The sequence below is a fragment of the Taurulus bubalis genome, assembly GCF_910589615.1.
Source record: "Taurulus bubalis genome assembly, chromosome: 1".
Taxonomy (NCBI): Eukaryota; Metazoa; Chordata; class Actinopteri; order Perciformes; family Cottidae; genus Taurulus; species Taurulus bubalis.
Window position 1 is genome coordinate 6251302 of NC_136589.1, and position 20654 is coordinate 6271955.

Genomic DNA, 20654 nt, shown 5'->3' on the forward strand with positions numbered 1-20654 from the left:
GGTGCGCCTGCGCAGTACACTTCTTCTTCTTCTACGTTTTTCTTTGCACTTTAGACGCAACTTGTCGTATTCCTGCCCTCCACCGGACAAAAAATAAACAAATTTAGGAATTCAAATGTAAAAATGGTTCATAATAGATAGTAATATGGCTAATAAATTGCATAAAACAACTATTGAGGTTACCGCATATTTGAGCATTCAACTGCTTTCGACATTGTTTCTTTTCATCGTTTGTGGGGAACTATTTGTATATATTTATTTAACTTAATTAGTTATTAGATATTAATGAGGTAAGCTCCAGATCTTTTTTTCCCCAGTTAAATGTGTTTCTAAAATGTTTTAACACTTCCCTTTCGGGACTGTGAAAGGGTTACGCCCTGGGCGGAAGTGACGTTTAATGTTGGCAGTACGTCACAGGTTTCTAGCCAAACGCGGCGGTGATGACAAATTTGAAATTTGCGAGCTAGCGAGCTAGCGAGCTAACAAACGCCTCGAATGTATAGCGATCGTTTTTATTTTTCCTAGAAAGCATGGCGTCGTATCATAAGTTACTACATCATAGAACACCGTCGTTTGAATCTCCTGCAAAGGTGTTCGCTAAACTCAAGTTAAAAGTGCAGGGGAAAGGGATTTGCGCTGATTCGCCGATCACAGGCAATAAACCGCTGTGCAACGTCAGCGACAAACATGGAGCTGCTGTTTTTAAGTCACCGATGAAGAGAGCAGAGAGCACCTGGATGACCGAGGAGCTCACGGGGGACCAGAGGACTGGTTCCTATCACAACAAAGCACAGGCCTGGACTCTCTCGCCTATATCGAGTCCTCAGAAAACCTTCGAATATTCAGACATCAGCAAGCATGTGGAGGAAATGCCTCCCGTGACAGAGAGAGGACGTGGACACTCACCAAGAAAGAGAGCGTTCCTGGAGTCGACAGCTGTGTCTCACTCCTCTTCTCTGGTCAACAGAAAGCAGATCCGCACAGAGTTGCCTCAGATCAGAGACTCGGGTGGCTTCAAGGTAACCAGCAGGACTCCAGTAAAGGTACAGCCAGTGGAAGATGACTTTGAAAGCAGTGTGTTTGTGGAGGAGTGTGCTCCTCTGATGTCTCCAGCCTATATCTTCTCGCCCATGAGGGCGAGGTTAAAGAGACAACGTGAGCCGCAGGAGTTTAATAATGGCACCAGCAGCACAAAGGAGGTCAGCAATGGATCCAGAAGTCTGCCACAAGAAAGGAAAACCTCCAGGGCGTTCAGTGTGGACCCCAGCACATGCTTTGAGGGTGTGGGTCGTGTTGGAGGATTATCTGATGACCCATCCGAGGTGGACCAATTCACCCATAAACCTGTGATCCCATCACCAAGATCCATCACAATAAAACGTCAGATATTATTGCTGTTTTATTCTAAGTGAAACTATTTTCTTTATGTCATCATTAATGCGAACAAATGGACCGATTCCTCTTTGCTGTTTTGAACAGGTTGCTATGTTCCTGTGCAAAAATGTCCTCTAATGTCTCCATCAAAGATGTTTGCTTACATGAAGAGGAGGGAAAGTAAAACAAAGCAGCCGGAGGTTCATAAAGTCAGCAGCAGCACAAGGGATCTCTTTAATACAAGTGAGTGTGTTCTGAAGTGGACATATTTTATTCCAGGAGAGAGAAAAAAGTTTTAGCTGTGCATGTGTGTATATAGGCATTGTTTTCATTTGGATTTCTCTACATTAGGTTTGCATGACGCATAGTCGTGTTTTATGTTTTCATCTACTTTCTCCTCCATAGGTAATTTCCATCACAACATGGGTGAGATGGAGGACATTGCTTTTAGAAGTGTTCCAGAAAGTGTGGCTCCCGTCAACCGGTCCAGAGTCGAGTCAGCTGACAGCCAATCGGACTCAGATCCCTCTGAGGATGCTCTGAGCCTGGCTGTGTCCCCACAACCGGTGTTGTTTGAAGACTCGCTTTTACTCAATACGCCACGGATCTCCATACCGAAGAAGCAAGAGACTGTGTTCAAGCGAAATAAATGGCCCCAGAGCACAAAATTCCCAAGTGTGAGTGGAAACTTATTTTAAGATTATAACCTCTTGAATGCAAGAGGTATTAGAGTGCGATATTTGGGAAGATGCAAGTTTTTTTTATGTTGATTTATCATACAAAATCAGACCATTGGTCAATTAATTGTTTACATGTACATATTAGATAAAATACCTAATTTAAATGAATCCTAGTTGTCTTCTATTTGCTAATGTTGTCTATGGTTTCCTAATGTCCTCGTGTCTTTTCCGCTTTGGCAGGAGAGCGTGATTTATCTGAAAAAGTGGTTCCTGAGGAAGAATCACAAAGGCCTCTTTGTTGATGGAATCCACCAGTAAGTGTTTCTTGAGGGATCATGAACTGAAACAATGCACTCAAAGTTCATAATAACAGATTTTTTACTTTGTCTTTTCCACCCAGGGACGAAAAGATACCGTGGAACAGTAACATCATTGTGGACAGAGTTTCTAATAATGTTGTGAAGACTGTCACCGGCAAGGTTTACATCTTGGTTGACAAGATGAAGATGAGCCTTGACTCTGGTAAGACCGATTATGTGTGGGTAGAAATTTACCAATGAGAACATGTTTCACTTTGCCAGAAATAAGTGATAAATGCAACAAAGAAATGAAGAACGCTTGCACACATAACGTATGTTTATGTGACTAATGTGTGGATTAATGCTCTGTCCATGTACCTGGAACCCTGCAGGGTTACCCAATTGGCTTTTGAAGAAGTTTGCCAATGGGTTTCCTCCAGACTGGGAGGCCCTTTATGAGAAATTCCTGTCACAGTCCAGAGAGTAAGAATACTAATACCGTTCTGTTTATGCTGTTACAGATACAATACTCTTTTGTCTTTTGCTGGGGATGTTGAATATTTTAAAGCATGAGATGAAATGACCGTTTAGTGGTTGAAAATTATATTCTCAATGGTTAGTTATTTTTTTAAGACCTGACTTTTGTTGTGTTGCAGCGACTCCAGCAGAGAAACGGAAAGGAACAGTGAGGGGAGAGTTGTCATGTTGAAGTTGAAGACCAAATCTGAGGCATCCTCCATCATCGGCACTGTGAAGCGGCACAGGAAAACCGGTGGGTTCAAGTTAAATGCTTTCGCTAACAGCCTAACTTAATAGTCAGAACATGAATGTTCTCGGGCATGAATAATGGCGGCCTCCTACACCCGTTATTCTTTTGGTTGAGAGATCTTATTTTATTTCATTTTATTTTTTACCAGCTCTTTTTTTGGGCTTTCTGTTTGGGACATCATTTTAAAAGGAAGCGACGCAGCCCATTGGCCCATTTATATATTTACAGATGTATCCAGCCAGATGCTAATATCAGCATGCTTACAATGGTACTGCTAACTTGCTGATGTTAAGCAGGTATAGCGTTGACCATGTTATTCATACAAGTTAATGGGAATGTTATCTGTTTTTGTGTGTGCAAGTTTTGGACTTATTTCAATTTTGACCTTATGATGGTGCGAGACCTAAAGTCAGGGGATCAGCAAAGTTATTAAGATGTATCCTCTCGGGACCATGAATGTACTAAAGTTCACACAATCAAACTTTAAATTTGTGGTAGTACAACATTTATTAATTCATGTTTTGTAAGCTGTACTAAAGGACTGTTTTGCTACCCTGAACACTTCTTCTTCTCTCCCCTTCTGCAGATTCCTGTCTTTCTGCCTCCGTGTCTCGTCCCAATGTGTCCCGAAGTGGTCGCGTGATCAAGCCACCTCTGGAGTATTGGAAAGGAGGACGAGTCCTTCTGGATGCACACATGAATGTCACCATCCATGAATGTTACGATACCTCCATCTGCATCCCTGTAAGCACCTGATGTGGAGCTCATGAGTTGCATAATAATCTAATTTGTTTAACTATGTACAAACAATTGATATTTCTGATCAACGTGACCATGTTTAATTTCTGTATCTCACTTGAGGTGTCTAAAAGAGCGTCACAGAAACCTGCGCGTGTGCACCTGGCCTGCAGTGACGGTAAAGATAGTTTAGCTGGAGTCTTAGTATTGTGAGATAAGATACGAGGTGCATGCAGACAAACTGTCTTCTGTGTTTCCAGGCCGTCAGAAAAGTGAATCAGCCAGTGGCAAAGAAGGACCACTGAGGAGGGTCAAGGCTCCACTCCGCAAACGCAACAGCGCCAAAATGAAGCCTGAAAAGAAGCCCTCTTATTCACCTGAACCTCCTGTGGAGCCGCTTCACAGCCCAGAGGACTGGTCTGGCAGACAAACAAGATCCAGCCGAAGGGGTCCAACGGCAGAGAAAACATTGTATGTGGACACCGTCCCTCAAAAGCAAAGGGGACCTGGGAAGTCTTCAACAAAGAGGTCTAAAAAACAGACACAAGACATCACAAGTCCTTCAGTGAGTGTCTCGGGTAGCAAGCGGGCTGTCCCAGCACCCCCAGAATCTGATTATAAAAGATCAGCGTCATCGGATGATGGGGCCATTGGGAGAAAGAAGTCGGGGAAAGAAGTGCACAGAACGAGAGGCTGGAAAGGCCGTAACAAACCACGGCCAAGTTACGTATTTCCATCAAGTGAGTCAGAGCCCTCTGATGACAAAGAGGAGGAACTGTGGAAAAGAACCAGAATAACGCGAACAAAACATAAACAGATCCAACGCACCAAGTCAAAATCACCCACAAAGCCTTTGCCTACGTTAACACGGTCCAGCAAGAATAACCCCAAGGCAAACAAAGGCAACGCAGCGATTCCACAAGAGCCAGATGCGGATGAGTGGACGGAGGCGGAGCTTATGAAGCTACACGAGTACGTTTTGTAAACTACCTACAGAATGAGAAAGTATACTTTTGCATATTCTGGTATCATAACCTCACGGCCCACTGGTGTACATGTGCGCGTTGTGTTTTCTAGGGCTGTGTCCTACTATCCTAAGCACATGACAGGCTACTGGACAAAGGTGGCGAGGCTGGTGGGAACACGCTCTGCACAAGAGTGCCACTTCCAGCACACATCCCAGGGAACCTGTCTGACTCCTGCTAAGAGAGCGAAGAACCCCAAAAAGGAGAAGATGGAAGCACCAAAAGATCCAGGTAGAGAAGGCTTTTCGTCTGGGATGTAATTTCACCTTTTCTAAATCCACACCCCCAGATTGTATTCAGGTGACATCACTTGGGGCAATGTTTTCCGATTCTATCTGCCTGCTATCTTCTATATATTTTGTTATTCGTATATTCTGCACAGATCTGTTTCTGCGCTTGCATTAGTATTCTTATGCAAGAAAATAGTTGTATGTTCTAATGTGTGAAATGTGCTTTATGAAAAAGTTGACTTGGACACAGACTTTTCGTTTGTACAATTGGTAAAGTTCCACTTTAATTTGTGTGCAATATTAATGAAAGGGTTTGGCCCTTACGTATGATATTGAGAAGAAACTCAGATTAATTAATAAATCAGAGAGTGGACAAAATAGCACAAACTCCTTAATTCAATACAACCCAAACTACAGTCTGAAGCTGAACCTAGTTAAGTGTTAAACTCTCCTTTTTTCTGACAGATAATATTGTATATATTGTAGTTGTGATTTATTTGTGTTATTGTGTATAGTTTTTATATATATATATTTAAAAAAAAACTAGAATTATCTAAAAATAATAATAATTATGTAGGAAAAAAGAGGACGTGGTTAACTGCAGAGACTTGACGGCTGTTCTCTATGCAGTTCATCAGGTGATATCTGCCCGAAAGGGAACCTTAAAGAGAAAGCAGCAGGTGCGTCAGTTCCTGAAGACCATGCCCCGAGAAGACGTGGAGGACGGCTTCACCTCTGAGTACATGCAGAATAAACGCTTTGAGGTTTGTTTCTGTCTGTGTTTTCCAAAACATACTTTAATTAGTGATTATGACACCATACAGAATGATAATGATAACCGGTCCCTTCATGACTATCTTGATGCACAGATGCCCTCCTTGTGTCCGAGTGACCATGACTTCACATTGTCAGAAATGGAGCCACTGACACCCACGTCCACGCGTTTCCCCGAAGTGAAGACCCCTCAGTGTCTGCATATCACTCCTGGCATGATGGGTTCTCCAAACAGGTGAAGGATGTGGACTTCTGCGTTCTAGCTTGTAAGAAGTCGTCTCGGTACAATAAGTCACTTACTTTGTCTTGAATTCAAAAGGAGCAACAATGACAAGTACGTCTATCAACTCCAGAAGAGGATGGAAAAAAATCAGTTTAACGTCCTCAAACAGGCTCCTTCTTCAAAGGTACATATATATATATATTCATTTCTGAGATTCCTGTTATCTTGAAGCATGTGAATTACATTTTTTTTGTTGTTTCTTTCAGAACTTCACACCCTCGCCATCCATGAAACGAGCAATGAGAAAATGTGGTAACACAGGTAGGATTCCCCAGAGGGACAATATAACAAACAATATCAGTACAGCTAATACTAATTTGAAGTGTATAATGCTTGAATTTTATTAAGAGGTAGAGCTGTCTAACTTGATTTATATTATTGAGGCTGTAGTTGTATTACATTGTGAATGAGTTCTGTTTTTTTTCCACCACTGTATGGAGTTGCGTTTAGAATGATGGTCAGAAATAAGTTGAACACATTTCAAAAGCTGTACAATTCTTTCCTCTTTTTTTTTTTTTTGCTAGAAAATGACACCTTTCTCGTTTGGGAGATGTTCCCAGGAAACGATGGAGCGCTGTCTGAAAGCGGAGAGGAAGATTTTTACTTCTCAGACGACGACTGATTAGAGCTGAAATGTCCTATTGTTTGCAGTAACTAAAATCAATTCATGCCGTATCTGTAAATATCATTTTTCTTAAAAGCCATAGTCCCAAGAGTCAGTTGTTAATATTATTTTTAATAAACAGTCTGAAATTCGTATTGTAGTTATATTCTCTTTGTGTATATTATATATTTGCAGAGTTATCTATGTAAATGGTTCTCAACCTTTTTGCCCCGTGACCACTCAAAATGAAGCAATATTTTTCTAATAACCTAATCGCAGGTCATGGTGCTGCAGAAACTCCACCAAAGTAGGGTTTCCTTCTCAGGTTATTTCTTTTGAAGAATTTATTTTCTCACTCTGAGAATAGATTATTTACCATGTAGGCTTGGTTTAAAGTTGAGGACCACTGATCTGGAGCCAAACAATAGTGGAGATAAAAAATGTAACAAAATGACCTCCAAATTTCCCCGTCTTATTTTAGTGTCAAGTAGTACAAATACATTCTGAAACTGTGCACAATAAATGAATTAAGTCTTGCAAGTTCTTGTATTTTCTGCCATGATGAGTTTGATCATTTATGCCATACAATATTACTTTTGTTACGTTATACAGTTACTTCTTTGACACTTTGTATGACCATACTGTTACTTTAAAAAAATATAATTTCTTATGGCATAATGTTCTGTGACTTTTCATGATGTAATATAATATTTTGATTGTATATCGTGCTTTTCTGAATACTCAAAGACGCTTTACGTAGGAATCATTCACACACTGATGAGAGGAGCTACCGTGCAGGGTGCCACATCAGGATTATCAACCATTCATACACTGTATACATGTACTATACACTTACTTTTTATATTGCTTACTGCCCTATGATTTCTTCATGACAATTTTGCCAATTTTACTGCATTTGAAATTACAATGAAAATTGACAATTTTACTGCATTTGAAATTATATTTTGCATTCATGCATTTATATTTGAAATGTTTATGACAAACTTACAGCCACAACTTTTTTTCACGAAACTATGATTCTATGATTTTTATGACTATAATGATATTTAGTATGATAATACAATGTTTAAGATAGACTCATAAATACTTGGACCTGCTATACTATGACACTTGACATCTTTTAGACATATTACTGCGACTTTTTACAACATACTATACTATGAATTATTTTATGACAGTATTCCATGAGTTTTTTTCATATGTTTTTTTTTTTTTTTACATACTATGACATTTTATGATATATTATGACTATTTATGTAGTTGTATGTTCAGGACTTTCTGCTGTGCATCTCTTTACCATTTTATTTTATCTTAATAAAATCCAAATAATGAGAGAAAAAAAAATATTGGTTGCCGAGTTCAAGAAGCCACAAGGCTTCCCTACTTATCTCCGGAACCACATTGTTGTTTCACTTCATTTACATTGCTACAATACCGCATTTTCAGAGGGTTATAAGCAACATAAGGAGAAAAACCAACAATAAAAAAAAGAGGAAAAAACACAATAAGCAGAAAAACTAAATTAGTAGAAAGCAATCCAATTAAAAACAACAAATGCAGGTCACAAACAATTCACATTTCTTGGTGTTTTTGATTGGAAATGATTCATTATTGCTTGTGAAGTTAAATGACAAGTTATCTATATAAATATATTTATATATAAAAATAACTTTTTTATATATATATATATATATATATATATATATATATATATCTCTATCATGTTGACGGAACAAGCAGGATTTCGTCATGTCTAGTACTTCAACTTCACAACTATGAAATACAACTAATTTCTGTTTAGTAAATGTATACTGTTTGTCACATTTGATTAGGACAGTTTGGTGAAACACCATGTGGAAATAATACATTTTCTTCAGCACACTTTTTTGGATTGGGTGACAAAAACTAAACTGCATAAATGCCATAGGACTCAACTCATTTTAAAGTTTTCCAGTGGGTTTCCCCTCATATTTTTATTCAGACATATCATATCAGGGAAATATATAGAGCCTTCAAATGTGCTGAAAATAATTGATTAAAACCTGACAATCTGTTCTTGCAGACTGGAATATTTATTGGGTAAATGGCAACAGTTTGAGTTGTTGGGGATAGAATGGTCAATAGAGAGACATTGTTCACCAAGAGGATGATCATGGAAGCGATCATCACCTTATTTTAACTTTTTTGAGGTAAATTAATTAAAAATCAAAAACTGAAGTCTCTCACGTGGCATGAGTCAAGGTGATGCCACTGCCTTCAGGTTATGGCTGCATCGTTTGCCCTGTTGTTTGGGGTTTCTGCAGGACATGCTCGTGCACATTGGACCACTCAGCTCTGGTTAACGGGACCTTTGAGGACAGTCCGCGTGCCGGACTAACCCCGGTCCCCCCCGTCCACATCTCCCCAATGAAGACAAAGAAGAATGGCTGCTCGTGCTGCGTAACAATTTTAAATTTAGGTGGCTGAAATTTTCCGAATGAACGTGAACGACGATCACGTGCACGCGTGTCACGTGACTGCTGCGTCTATAACTGCCTGCCAGACGCCACAGCTGAGTTTCGACAACTGTATCAGCCGAGCACACCATGAACGCGCTGTGAGTGAGGCTTTCAAGTTCATAGTCGTGTATTTTACTGGAGAAAACCGGGGAAGAAAGTCTGATGACGCTGTTTGAACGCGACTTAGTAATGTGGCGCACTTTGTGTTTGTTCTTTTCACGGCTGTGATATATCTATCCAGGTCAGCCGTAGCTGCCAGCTAACATAGCAGGTTAAACAGTTCGCGTAACGTCAAGGCTGCTGTAAATAACAACGTGTCTCTTTTGTTATAAATGAAGAGTTGTCGTGTCTTTGTCTGCGGGTTGAGACGTGTGTGTGATTTGCCGTGACGTTGCTAAACCGGTTCATCGACTCTTTGTTTTGTTGTAACCCTGAGACGCATGGACGTACGGACATGTTTTGTTAAATATTTGTTCAGCTATTTCTATGCATATGTGCACGTGGTTTTTATTTTATTCTGCAATGTTTTGTTTGTCCTTCCACCAGGGTGACCTTCTCCATCCCCTTGTTGTTCAGCTCGTTGGTCTGGAGTGGATATCTGGAACAGGACCAAGATGTCTTGTGAGCAAATCCACTTTAAGAGCCTTTTCCATATGTCCCTCTCTTCATAAATCATGTTTGTGTCCCACCTTTAGTCAACCCTTTTTATGAAAGTTCAGGAATGTGAAGTGGAAATCTTTACAATATTCTTTGAAAAGGAATGTTGCAACTATTATCACTACAAGTTTGTTTTAGGGAACTATTACTTTGGTGACTTTTGTGTCCAAGTGTAGCTCCAAATCCAGTCCAAAAATCTGGTCCTGTGAAGTTTAATTTGTTTTTGAAAAATCTCAAACTGCAGTACAGAATTAAAAACACTTTAATAAACATTTAGAGTCTCTGGGTTGGTTAAAAATGGTCAAACTACTTTGTTTCTGAATGTTTGAATAATGGTTCAGTTAATCATAACACAACAAAGTCATCAATCCGTTGGTCAGTAGCTTTATATTCAGCGTCACAATGTTTGGTAAAGCGAAGCCTCCATTAGTGAAATGTAAATAAATGTTTAAATCTTTCCTCAGGATACCAGACGGCTGGACTCGTGCGGGTCGGGTTAACCCCACAGAGGAGCTGGAGCTGACCTTTGCCCTGAAGCAGCAAAACACTGACCTGCTGGAGGAAAAACTCAGACTTGTGTCAGACCCTGACTCTGCACAAAATGGTAGGGTCTTTCTTAATAATTGCCGGTAGTCTTCGCGTAACCCTACATATTTGGGATCTAAAACAATGTTAAACTGATGAGACAAAAGCCTTTCTAATAGTACATCCTGCACAGGTAAGCACCTCACCCTGGAGGAAGTGGCCTCCCTCGTGCGTCCCACTGATCTGACCCAGAAGGTGGTGCATCACTGGCTGCGGAGTCATGGGATCACAAACTGCCTGACTGTACGCACTCAGGACTTTTTACAGTGCACCATGACTGCAGAGTAAGCATATCCTTTTAGGCAACATTTGTTCTGCTTGTGTAACAGTAACTTGACACAGTGAAGACGCAAAAAAAAGAAAAGATTCTGCTCAAGTTCCCTCTTTGTGTAATCCGTGTATGATCTTATCACATGATGTAGTTCCCCTTTCTGTGGTTGTTGGCTAAAATCAATCTAGCATAAATCTCGTTTGTTTAAAACAAACAAAAAATAGCTTACCTGATAACATTGTTTTACTTACTGCCGGAAATGAAACAAAGCCACTCCTGGAGTATATTTAACTCTGCATACAAGCTAAGCCTGTGGTTGTGTTTTATTTTGTGCATTCAGGGTTGCAGAGAAGCTGCTTCCAGGGAGCAAGTTCCACCGTTACATCAGAGATGGCCTCTCTCTGGTGAGGTCTTCAGCGCCGTACTCTGTTCATGATGATGTTCACCAGCACCTGGACTTTGGTGAGACCCATTTCTAAAGGTGTAACCTGTTCAGCTCTCTATTTATGTTGAGATCTGTACATCTTTGCTGGGTGGATGACTTTTTTTTTCTCTTCTTTTTCCCCACAGTTGGAGGGCTTCACCGCCTCCCTGCTAAAGGGCAGGACCTCAGCAAAGCCTCGTCTAACAGGAAGCAGGCGCATCTAGGAGTGACTCCCTCCATCTTGAGGGAACGCTATAACCTCACAGCAACTGATGTGGGAACAGCTGAGACCAACAGCCAGGCTGTAGCTCAGGTGTGGCCAGCTCACACAATGTACACAACACAATAGCTCAGACACTATTCTAAACATCACTTGGTGCACTTTCTTACTTTAGCTAACTGTTTTCTCTTTCAGTTCCTGGAGCAGTACTTCAGCCCTGCAGACCTGACAGAGTTCATGGGCATGTATGGCAGAAGCTTCGAGCATCTGAGTAAGGTGGACAAGGTCGTAGGCACTCAGAAAACAGGAAAGGCCGGTATTGAGGCCAGTCTGGATGTCGAGTACATCATGAGCACAGGGGCAAACATCTCTACGTGGGTCTTCACCAATTCAGGTGACTTTGAATTTACTTTCTTTTCAGTTAAAAAGAATGGCAACATGTACAATTGCATTAAAATGTCAAAGTATCAGGTGTTGAGGTAAAATAGCATGAAGTAATACTCTTATTTTCTTAATGGTCCTTCAGGTCGTCATGAGTCTCAGGAGCCTTTCCTCCAGTGGATGCTTTTGCTCAGCAACATGTCGGACCTGCCCTGGGTTCACACCGTCAGCTACGGAGACGATGAAGACAGCCTGTCCACTGCATACATGATGCGCATCAACACAGAGTTCATGAAGGCTGGCGTCAGGGGAATCTCTTTGCTCTTTGCTTCTGGTCAGTAAGGAGGAAGTATGCTGAACCCATCCACATGACTTGCATGCAGCACACAGACATTAACCAACATCCCCAAACTACACTTGATATATATACTGTCAGCAAATTATGACTTTTAATGAGCTAATGAGCCTTTGTTTGTGTCAGTTGGTCTACAGGACAGTTACAGGCTTTTTGACATTGTCACTCTTGTTAAATGCAATGACTGCGACCTCTCACTAGTTTCTGGCTTTGTTTCTACTTTCATCTGGTTTGTTCAGCAAAAGAACACATTCCTGTTTTCAGTCGACACAAAAGACAATACGTCAACAAATTGGGACATTTTGACAACGGCCTGAAAGGGAGCAGACGGCGTAACCAAATGAGGCGCGTCAACTTACTGTGGCTTTGCTCCATTTTTATTGACGGCACATTATCACACTCGAACGTAAACATACCACTGTTGTTTTAAGTAAACACCTCAGCATGTTGGCACTGGAAAAACTAAACTTGAAATGCTGCAAGTGTCAGTAAAATCTGCTGCATACCTGCTACATAAACTATTGTTTCATCTTCAGGTGACAGCGGTGCAGGCTGCAAACATTTGGGTGGAGGCCAAAATTCCTTCAGGCCAAGTTTTCCTGCATCAAGGTAAAGCAGTTCTACATGAATGCACACAGGTTTCTGTGTGATGCGAGACACTATTGGCATAGGACTGCGGCAATTGACTCGTGTCTTGTATTGGTGTTATGGGAATCTACAAAGACGTGCATATTTTATTATGCATTCAATAATGGAAACAATTTATCAAAGAATTTATACTGCAGTAAGTTTAAATGTTGATTCAGTGCAACAGTTAGACATTTGTACGTCCTTCCAACCCCCTTCTTATGTGTTATGTCTTATAGCTAGTGCAGGTCTATTGTCAAAAGGTATGGGAAAGCATTAAACGTCTATTGCTCTAAGTCTATGCCCTGCCTCTCGTTCCCAGCCCATATGTGACGACAGTTGGAGGGACATCATTCAAGAACCCATTTAAGGTCACATATGAAGTTACAGATTACATCAGTGGAGGAGGATTCAGCAACGTCTTCAAGATGCCCGACTACCAGGTAATAATCCCGGGTCATCGGCTCTTATAGGCTCAGTTGGTGCCGTCGTTTATGCTGTGCATTTGTGTTCCTGCAGGCCAGTGCAGTCAATGGGTACCTGAAGGCTGTAGCAGCAACCCTTCCTCCTCAGTCATATTTCAATACCAGCGGCAGGGCCTATCCAGACATGGCTGCCCTGTCGGATAACTACTGGGTGGTCATCAACAGAGTACCTGTCCCCTGGGTGTCTGGAACCTCGGTAAAATGTCAAACTTGGTGATGTTTCTTATTGAATAGAGCATTACTCAATGTGACGGAACAGATAAAAAGCCATACAGTGACTATTATAATTCTCTTGTGAAAACGGAAAGGCACCGCAGTCATACAAAAACTATGTATCAAATCTAAACATGCAAGCAAGTTATTTACATTTTCACTGTCCAAAAAACATTTCTATGCAGTAGTTATCTATTAGTTTTAATGGCTCACTTTATTGCTTTTCTTCGTATCTCAACGATTGATCTCCCTTCCAGGCATCAACCCCTGTGGTTGGAGGCATACTGGCTCTGATCAATGACCAGCGGCTGCTAAAGGGCCTTCCTGCCCTGGGCTTCCTCAACCCTCGCCTCTACAAGCTCAAAGGACAAGCTCTGTTTGACGTAAGTTCTTACAGGAGTTCAATAGCTCAATCGTTATACAGTTGCCCCTTAAAGCTTATTTTCAGACTGGATTTATTTATTTTTTCGCAAAAAAAAAACATTTTTACTTAGTAGCCACTAAATTTGAGACACCTGTGTATTGAATCCTTTTGCAATTCAATACCAAAGTTCTGCCATAAATTCTACCTTTTTACCAAATTTTCAATGTTCAGTTTTTGTTCACGTGTTTTGTCAGAAATATGTAAATTGTATTATTGAGATGATAGTTAAAATAACTGTTGTAGTCGACTACATTATCCATTTATTAAGAGGTGCCTAAAAATGTGGTGGTCTCCCGATTTACAAGAACAATGGGGACAGAATATGGGGCAGAGTATTATAAATGCAGTTTGAACAGAGAAAATAAAATAACAGGAACCAAACTGAACGAGCCAATATAACTCAATTTGCAGTATTATCAATTATGTTTTGGTCCCCCTTTGCTACTGTAAGTTGAAGCAGTATGTTTGTACATTCATGACTGTATTATGTGAAAACCCTTTGTCAACATACCTTGTAGTCATGATCTGTTTCCTAAATGCTTTGCATCTCCAGGTGACGGAGGGCTGTCACCTGAGCTGTCTGGACGAACAGGTTCAGGGTAAAGGTTTTTGTGCTGCACCAGCATGGGATCCCGTTACAGGATGGGGGACACCAAACTACCCGGCACTGCTGGCGGCTCTGCTTGCAGAGTGAAAACCCACAGTGGTTGGTTTTCAGGAGTGAAACCATCAGAGTGGCGTCTGCTCTGGGAGCAGGTACTGTACACAAATCCAAAGGCAGGATGGAAAAATGCCTTCACTTTAGATGTATGCCGTTTCTTTTATTCAGTTAATTTGCAGTCAAACACTGCGTTATTCCAGCCTTCAGGATCGTTTTATCTTTTACTCTTATCAATACTCCAAAAGGCTGTTTCCTCAATTTTTTTAGATCAGGGATTGCGATGGTTTGGGATTTTTATTGCTACACTGCAGTTGCTGATTCCTGCTGTTCACTGCATTTTAACTGACCCAGATTTCTCTTAAACACACTTACAGGTAGCTTAGTGTTAACAGTGATCTTATGCCTTGAATTCATGCCGCTAGATACAGAGTAAGTCAAAGTGTGGGCTCTTAGACGTACACAGGGGCCTTTTTAAATAGGTTTTTATTTGAATACAGTGTTATGTTAAATTGACTGAAGAATCTTTATACCGGATGCAATATTTTTACCAGATCAGGCAGTCCAGCATAAAATTAGATAGGTTTGGTTTGCAGTAAGACTGAGATGGCCAAAGTGTATAATATTGATCTATTTTTGCCATACTCCTCGGCAGGGATGAGCTAGGCTCAAGTCAGTTTAATTTAATCACACATTACTATATTTGCATGCAATTTGGAAAAAGTGTGACGTATTTGAAATGAAACAGGAACACAGTTTGTGGCTTCAGATTACCAGGACCTTTTGAAACTTGATTTTACTTTTGTTTGTTACGGTTTGCTCTCTGGCTACAAACTAACCAAATGCACTGTAATGTGGGTTAAAAAAAAACATTCTGTTTTTCTACCCACCAGCATTGTTGCACTTGTCTTTAAACCATTGAAATCGGATGTATTTTAAGAGATTGCATTGTTTATTAAAGACCGCTGTTTACTTAGAAATGTCCGTTGATTGTTTAGGATGACTTGAGTATGAAGGCTGATCTGGATGCTTCAGGTTATAGAAATGCACCACATGCTTGTGCAAATTGAAAATGTAATGTAAATGTTTTTAAACAAACCTACCAAGCATTACCTAGTTCCTGTTTTTAATGAAAATATGAGTTGGGGCTGATATTGGTGTTAATACTGAAGTACAACTGGTACTTTTACTGATTGGAAAAATGGTAACATTTGAGATTGTAGCTGCCAAAATTAGGTCTTTTTTTCCTCTTAAAAAAGACCTTTAATTTCTAATGCAAATGTGACCCTCCCTGGCCTAATGTCAGACAGGAACAAAGAGTTGACGGTGTACTTGAACCATTGTTGCAATTTACCAGCTGTAAGATGTCACTTTGAAGCTGTTTAATTTAAGTTTTAAGACATGATACAATTGTTTATATATATATTTGCAGTGTGCTGAAAAATAAAAATCTGAATTTGTTTCACTTCATTGTTTCTCTAAGTAACCGAGCGAGGATGTACAGTGAAGTCCTTTAATCGAACTATTCTCTCAATGTTACCAGACAAGGAAATAAAGGGTGAATTACTTTAATCTATTATTGTACTGCTGAAGCAATCTCCAACACGGACATCCTAAATAAATATTAGCATTTCTAAACAAGTGTTCCCATAACCCTGTAAAAAAAAAAAACTGATGCTGAGTCAAATAGCCTCATCTTTCACGTTTTGAGCAGCATGAGTATTTTTATATTTAAATATTTGAAACATGAATTATATTAAGGCTGAGTTTTAATTGAGGACAGATGACACTTTTAGTGTTTGTAGTGCAAGGGAGAAAAACATTTTAATCGGTGACTGCTATTGAAAATCACATGGCTATTATCTACATGATTCTGATATTGCATTGTACAAAATGAATATATGCAAAGACCACCCAGACCCCTCTCGAAACACACTCTGATGAAGGGGAAAGGGAGTAAAAACAAACAGACCTAAGAGCTACAGGGACAATCAAACTACATACATTACCACAGAGCTTGTGTCAAACAGTGTACAATATGCACACTTGGGAAAAGTAGAAAATTGAAAAGGTGTCATCGCTGAGGATTGATGCAAATTTGACATATTGCAAAACCTTTTGAATGGCTTTGTTAAGGTATAAATATGCTTTAGGTGCAGATCCATGAATTAACATCTTCACAAGAAGAAAGCGTAAATTGTTCCATCCAGGTAGCGCCAAAGTAGGGTAGAGAAAGATGCCTGGGAGGGGGTGGGGAGGGGGGGGGTCGAGGTTCTCACGAGTTCCTTGTTCAAACCTCTGCAAGTTTATTAAAAAGTTCGAGAAAAGGTCATTTCTCAAAAACCTTTTATCTAGAGATAATACAAAGGGGGCTTCTTGTTTCACAAAGCAGGCCACAGGACAGTTTTTCAAGAAGCGGAGATACAGGTCAAGTCCTCCAGTGTAAGCTTACGTTGTTGTCGTTTCACTGGTTGTTTTTGGCTTTGGCGTGTGTGAGGATGTGAGACTTCAGGTTGGTTGACTGGGCAAATTTTTTGTTGCATCCATCAAAGGGGCACACATACGGACGGTCGCCAGTGTGAATACGCACATGTGTGCGCAAGTTAAAGTCCAGAGAGAAGCGCTTGCCACAGCCCTCAAATGTGCACTGGAGACGAGAGAGATCAAGTTAACGCTGCTACATGACTCACTGATATAATTTCAACTGCAGGTATCCACAAAGCAAATTGGGCAAAGCTTACATTTCAGGTATATACATATTCGTATCTTTCTTTTAAAGCACAGTCAAATGGTGCAGCTTTCCATAGAAGGAAAATAAAGTCTGACATGCCGAGAATAAAAAAAGGACTCACCTGGAAAGGTTTCTCTCCCGTGTGTACTAGTTGATGCCTCTTCAGTTTTGAACTCTCCACAAAGGCTTTGCCACACTCTGCACAGACGTGCACACGAGGCCCGTGGGTGTGCAAGTGCTTTCTCATCGCCGAGTTGTCCCTGAACATCTTGGTACATCCCTGAGCCGGAGAGAAACCAGATGAAGCTAATCAGTCAGGACATATTCAGTGTAGAGAATACGTGCATGTTCAAATAATAAAAACATACAATAGAACCGAGTAGGCTTCTGTTTATGTATGTTTACCATCTTTTTTTGCACAGTACTGTATAAGCTTGTGTAATAAAAACAGACCAATGCACTCACTTTATGTGGACAAGCTATCGTTCTGGGTGCATCGTCTTCTTTTACTTTTCGTGGCTTCATTCTGCACCAGAAATTGGTCACATCATTATAGACTGTTCACACAACTATCCACATTCCCAAAACAAACAGACAAACACTAAGATGTGTTTACTTAAAAAAAAAGATAAATAACTCCTGGTAAAACGTGTATGTGTAATGGGTCCACCCAGTCATTTAAATAAATATGTTGTATGAATCCATTTTCTTTGGCCCACTGAATTTGACTTGCCATCATTCAGCCGGAGTTAACATAAACATCCCTACCGTGCAAACTCTGCCAGCTGTTTGGGGTCTGAGAGGTCAATGCCTGGGATACCTCCAGGAGGAAGCTTCTTCCCCGTCATGTATTCAGAATAATCCGGAGGAGAGTTTTCCCCTGAGATTTGCTCCTCATGGTCTATGTCCTTCTTGTCGTCTGAATAGGAGGAACAGAGGTGTTGAAAATGAAAAGTAGAAGAACATGTGGAAATAATGGATTAAAGCCATTTAGAGATAAACATTTTATCATGACAACCCCTCATTAGTATTTCCTGCCACTGTTACTTATGTTCTACTAATATAAACACAAGACAGGAAATAAAGACTTGGGCTTGAATGAATGAATATATACTTTATTAATCCCCAAGGGGAAATTTGGTGTCGAGTAGCAGCCATTTACACAGAAAATAAGATAAGATATAAAAACAACAGGGATGAAAGATATAAGATATATACAATTATAAATACTAATAAAAATAAAAATAGCTGGATGAAAGAAAAAAGAACAGAGTATTAATTTAGGAATTAAATTAACTTAAACAGTAGAAGTGCAAGAGTGCAAGTATGTATGTGTAAATTAAGTGTGTGAGGTGTAAATAAAGGCCTGTATTAAGAACAAACATGTAATTGAACAAACGTGTTAATTGTTATATAATAGAAATAGTATGAAAAATAAAAAGGACTCAAAACTAATCTTTGCAAATAAGTGATACTTTTAAATATCTCCCTTTAATAAACTCGCTTTGAGTGAAATAGCACGGGAATATTCACACTAGGAATGTGTGACTGTTTACTTTAAACCATATAACGCTATTATTTAACTAAGCCCCGAGGATAATAAGACAAGTAACGTTAACTGTGCCAACGTCAAAGCTCTTGTACATTAAATACTCCTTTCCATGATGCATAGCACTAGCAAACAGAATAACTATTTTAGACCAAAGAGGTCTAGTTTCGCTGGAATCATAATACATTAAAAATAATGTGTACTAAGCTTCGGAAGTGTAAAATATGAGGAGTCCCTGAAGGCACCACCAGTCCCGTTGAACTGAACTGCGCCACAGCGGCCTAGCGGAGCCAGCTGCACTCGCTCCCACACTCGCCGCCATCTTCGTCGGCCAAATAAACGCCATTTTTTCGGGCCGCCATACTTTCTAGACCGGGGAAATATGGCGGCGCCCATCGACACATAAAACATGGCTTCCCATAAAAACAAAACATTTCAAATGGATTTAAAGTGGCTCAGAGTTGGGTAATAGTTTCTACTTTAGCGGAGGACAAGGCCCCAACTAGGCCCAGTCACACGGCACACAGGCTGAGAACAAAGCGAGGGGCCAGCTGGAGAGAATTCACTCAAGACTCTGCACTTACCCGATGCCCACATAGTCACTGAAAACTCGCCCTCCAAAGTCTTTATCTGGACCTGCTTCTGTTCCCACTTTCTGCCCATTTCTCCGCCGCTGAGGTAGCTCTTTTTGCCCGCTTTCTTCCCGCTTCCAGCCCTCTTCATCCGGCCTGTCGAAGAGCTTCTCCCGGCTACAGTAACAAGAGTCTGTTCGATATAGTCCTCCTCCACGGCAGGCACCGGGATGAGGATCTGGTCCTCATACCCGTCATCCGTGTGCAGTTCAGAGTCATCTTCGCCCACCACCTCCTCTCTCGTTTGCACCAAAATCACCTCTTGGTGCGAGTGCATGCAGTGTGGATCATCTGAGTCCAACGGCTGTAACGCGATCATCTGCTGGTGTTCACCGTCGTCTCCAACAATTGTGGTCTCGATTGTCTCTACTTCGATTTCATGCAGTTCCACTATTTCGGCTGGCATTTCTGACCCGTCCGTTTCTATGTACAGAGTATCCCCCGACGCCATGATGAATGTTGTATTTCCTCCTTCTTATACGCTATTTTTACACTCTCTCTTTTCCTCCTGTCTAAACTCAGCCTGCCTCCTCCCTCTCCTACAACAACTCTACACTACTGTACTGTACTCTCGTCGCCACAACGCTCTAGTTCTGAAGTCTCGCGTGATTTGGACCAGAGTAGTCTCTTTCAAATGGGAAACTCAAACCTATAACATCTTATTTCTTCAAACTTGGCCATAAAGATATTGACATGAATGTAAATGTATATGTGATCAATTATGTATATATATAAAGATTATTATAGTCATGTTAATCATAGCCTAACATGTAATATTACATTAATAGGTTATATAATAATAATGCTTCAAAATAATATGTCTAAAAAGTTAAGCTAACCATTACTTCGGCGTTTTAAAAAAACATTTGAGCTCCTTTCTTTGTTTATTTTACTCATTGCTTGGTTTATGGAATTTGAAAATTCAAATTTTCCTGAGACCATGTGACACATTCAAATTGCGGTTTTTGTCAGAGCCACAGTCCAAAACGCAAATATGTGACATACAATGATAACAGCTGCACATTCTCACATTTCAGAGGCTGGGACCAACACATAGCTTACTGTGCACTTACTGTGCTTGAAAAAGGATTTACGATTAACGATAGTAAACATTTGGATACCCTGTGCTCTATGGCAGGAATGGCAG

General features: G+C 40.4%; 3 protein-coding genes across 3 annotated transcripts; 2 read left to right on the forward strand and 1 right to left on the reverse strand.

Annotated features, from left to right (window-relative positions):
* Positions 1 to 530: 530 nt before the first annotated feature.
* Positions 531 to 7441, forward strand: mis18bp1 (MIS18 binding protein 1; the record flags this gene model as incomplete). The annotated part of the gene is made up of 16 exons (XM_079229202.1): positions 531 to 1380; positions 1480 to 1617; positions 1780 to 2051; positions 2295 to 2368; positions 2455 to 2576; positions 2746 to 2836; positions 3010 to 3125; positions 3709 to 3866; positions 3984 to 4038; positions 4121 to 4832; positions 4938 to 5116; positions 5746 to 5879; positions 5985 to 6124; positions 6209 to 6296; positions 6379 to 6433; positions 6697 to 7441. The coding sequence occupies 16 exons, from the start codon at positions 531 to 533 to the stop codon at positions 6792 to 6794; spliced, it is 3282 nt and encodes a 1093-aa protein (XP_079085328.1). The 3' UTR covers positions 6795 to 7441.
* Positions 7442 to 9382: 1941 nt separating this feature from the next.
* Positions 9383 to 16051, forward strand: tpp1 (tripeptidyl peptidase I; the record flags this gene model as incomplete). The annotated part of the gene is made up of 12 exons (XM_079229213.1): positions 9383 to 9393; positions 10417 to 10556; positions 10671 to 10821; positions 11149 to 11270; positions 11379 to 11545; positions 11648 to 11846; positions 11979 to 12167; positions 12725 to 12797; positions 13138 to 13258; positions 13335 to 13496; positions 13771 to 13896; positions 14491 to 16051. The coding sequence occupies 12 exons, from the start codon at positions 9383 to 9385 to the stop codon at positions 14629 to 14631; spliced, it is 1602 nt and encodes a 533-aa protein (XP_079085339.1). The 3' UTR covers positions 14632 to 16051.
* Positions 16052 to 16352: 301 nt separating this feature from the next.
* yy1a (YY1 transcription factor a) lies at positions 16353 to 19992 on the reverse strand. The gene is made up of 5 exons (XM_079216772.1): positions 19460 to 19992; positions 18095 to 18245; positions 17792 to 17852; positions 17448 to 17606; positions 16353 to 17242 (listed from the first exon to the last, which is right to left on the reverse strand). The coding sequence occupies exons 1-5, from the start codon at positions 19956 to 19958 to the stop codon at positions 17060 to 17062; spliced, it is 1053 nt and encodes a 350-aa protein (XP_079072898.1). The 5' UTR covers positions 19959 to 19992; the 3' UTR covers positions 16353 to 17059.
* Between the last annotated feature and the right edge of the window lie 662 nt (positions 19993 to 20654).

Excerpts from the sequence above, each read along its gene's own strand:
- yy1a (XM_079216772.1), bottom strand. The coding sequence starts at position 19,958 with ATGGCGTCGGGGGATACTCTGTACATAGAAACGGACGGGTCAGAAATG. Across the intron at positions 17,607-17,791 it reads CGATAGCTTGTCCACATAAA|GGATGTACCAAGATGTTCAG; the intron begins GTGAGTGCATTG and ends TCTCCGGCTCAG. Across the intron at positions 17,243-17,447 it reads CGGGAGAGAAACCTTTCCAG|TGCACATTTGAGGGCTGTGG; the intron begins GTGAGTCCTTTT and ends TCTCGTCTCCAG.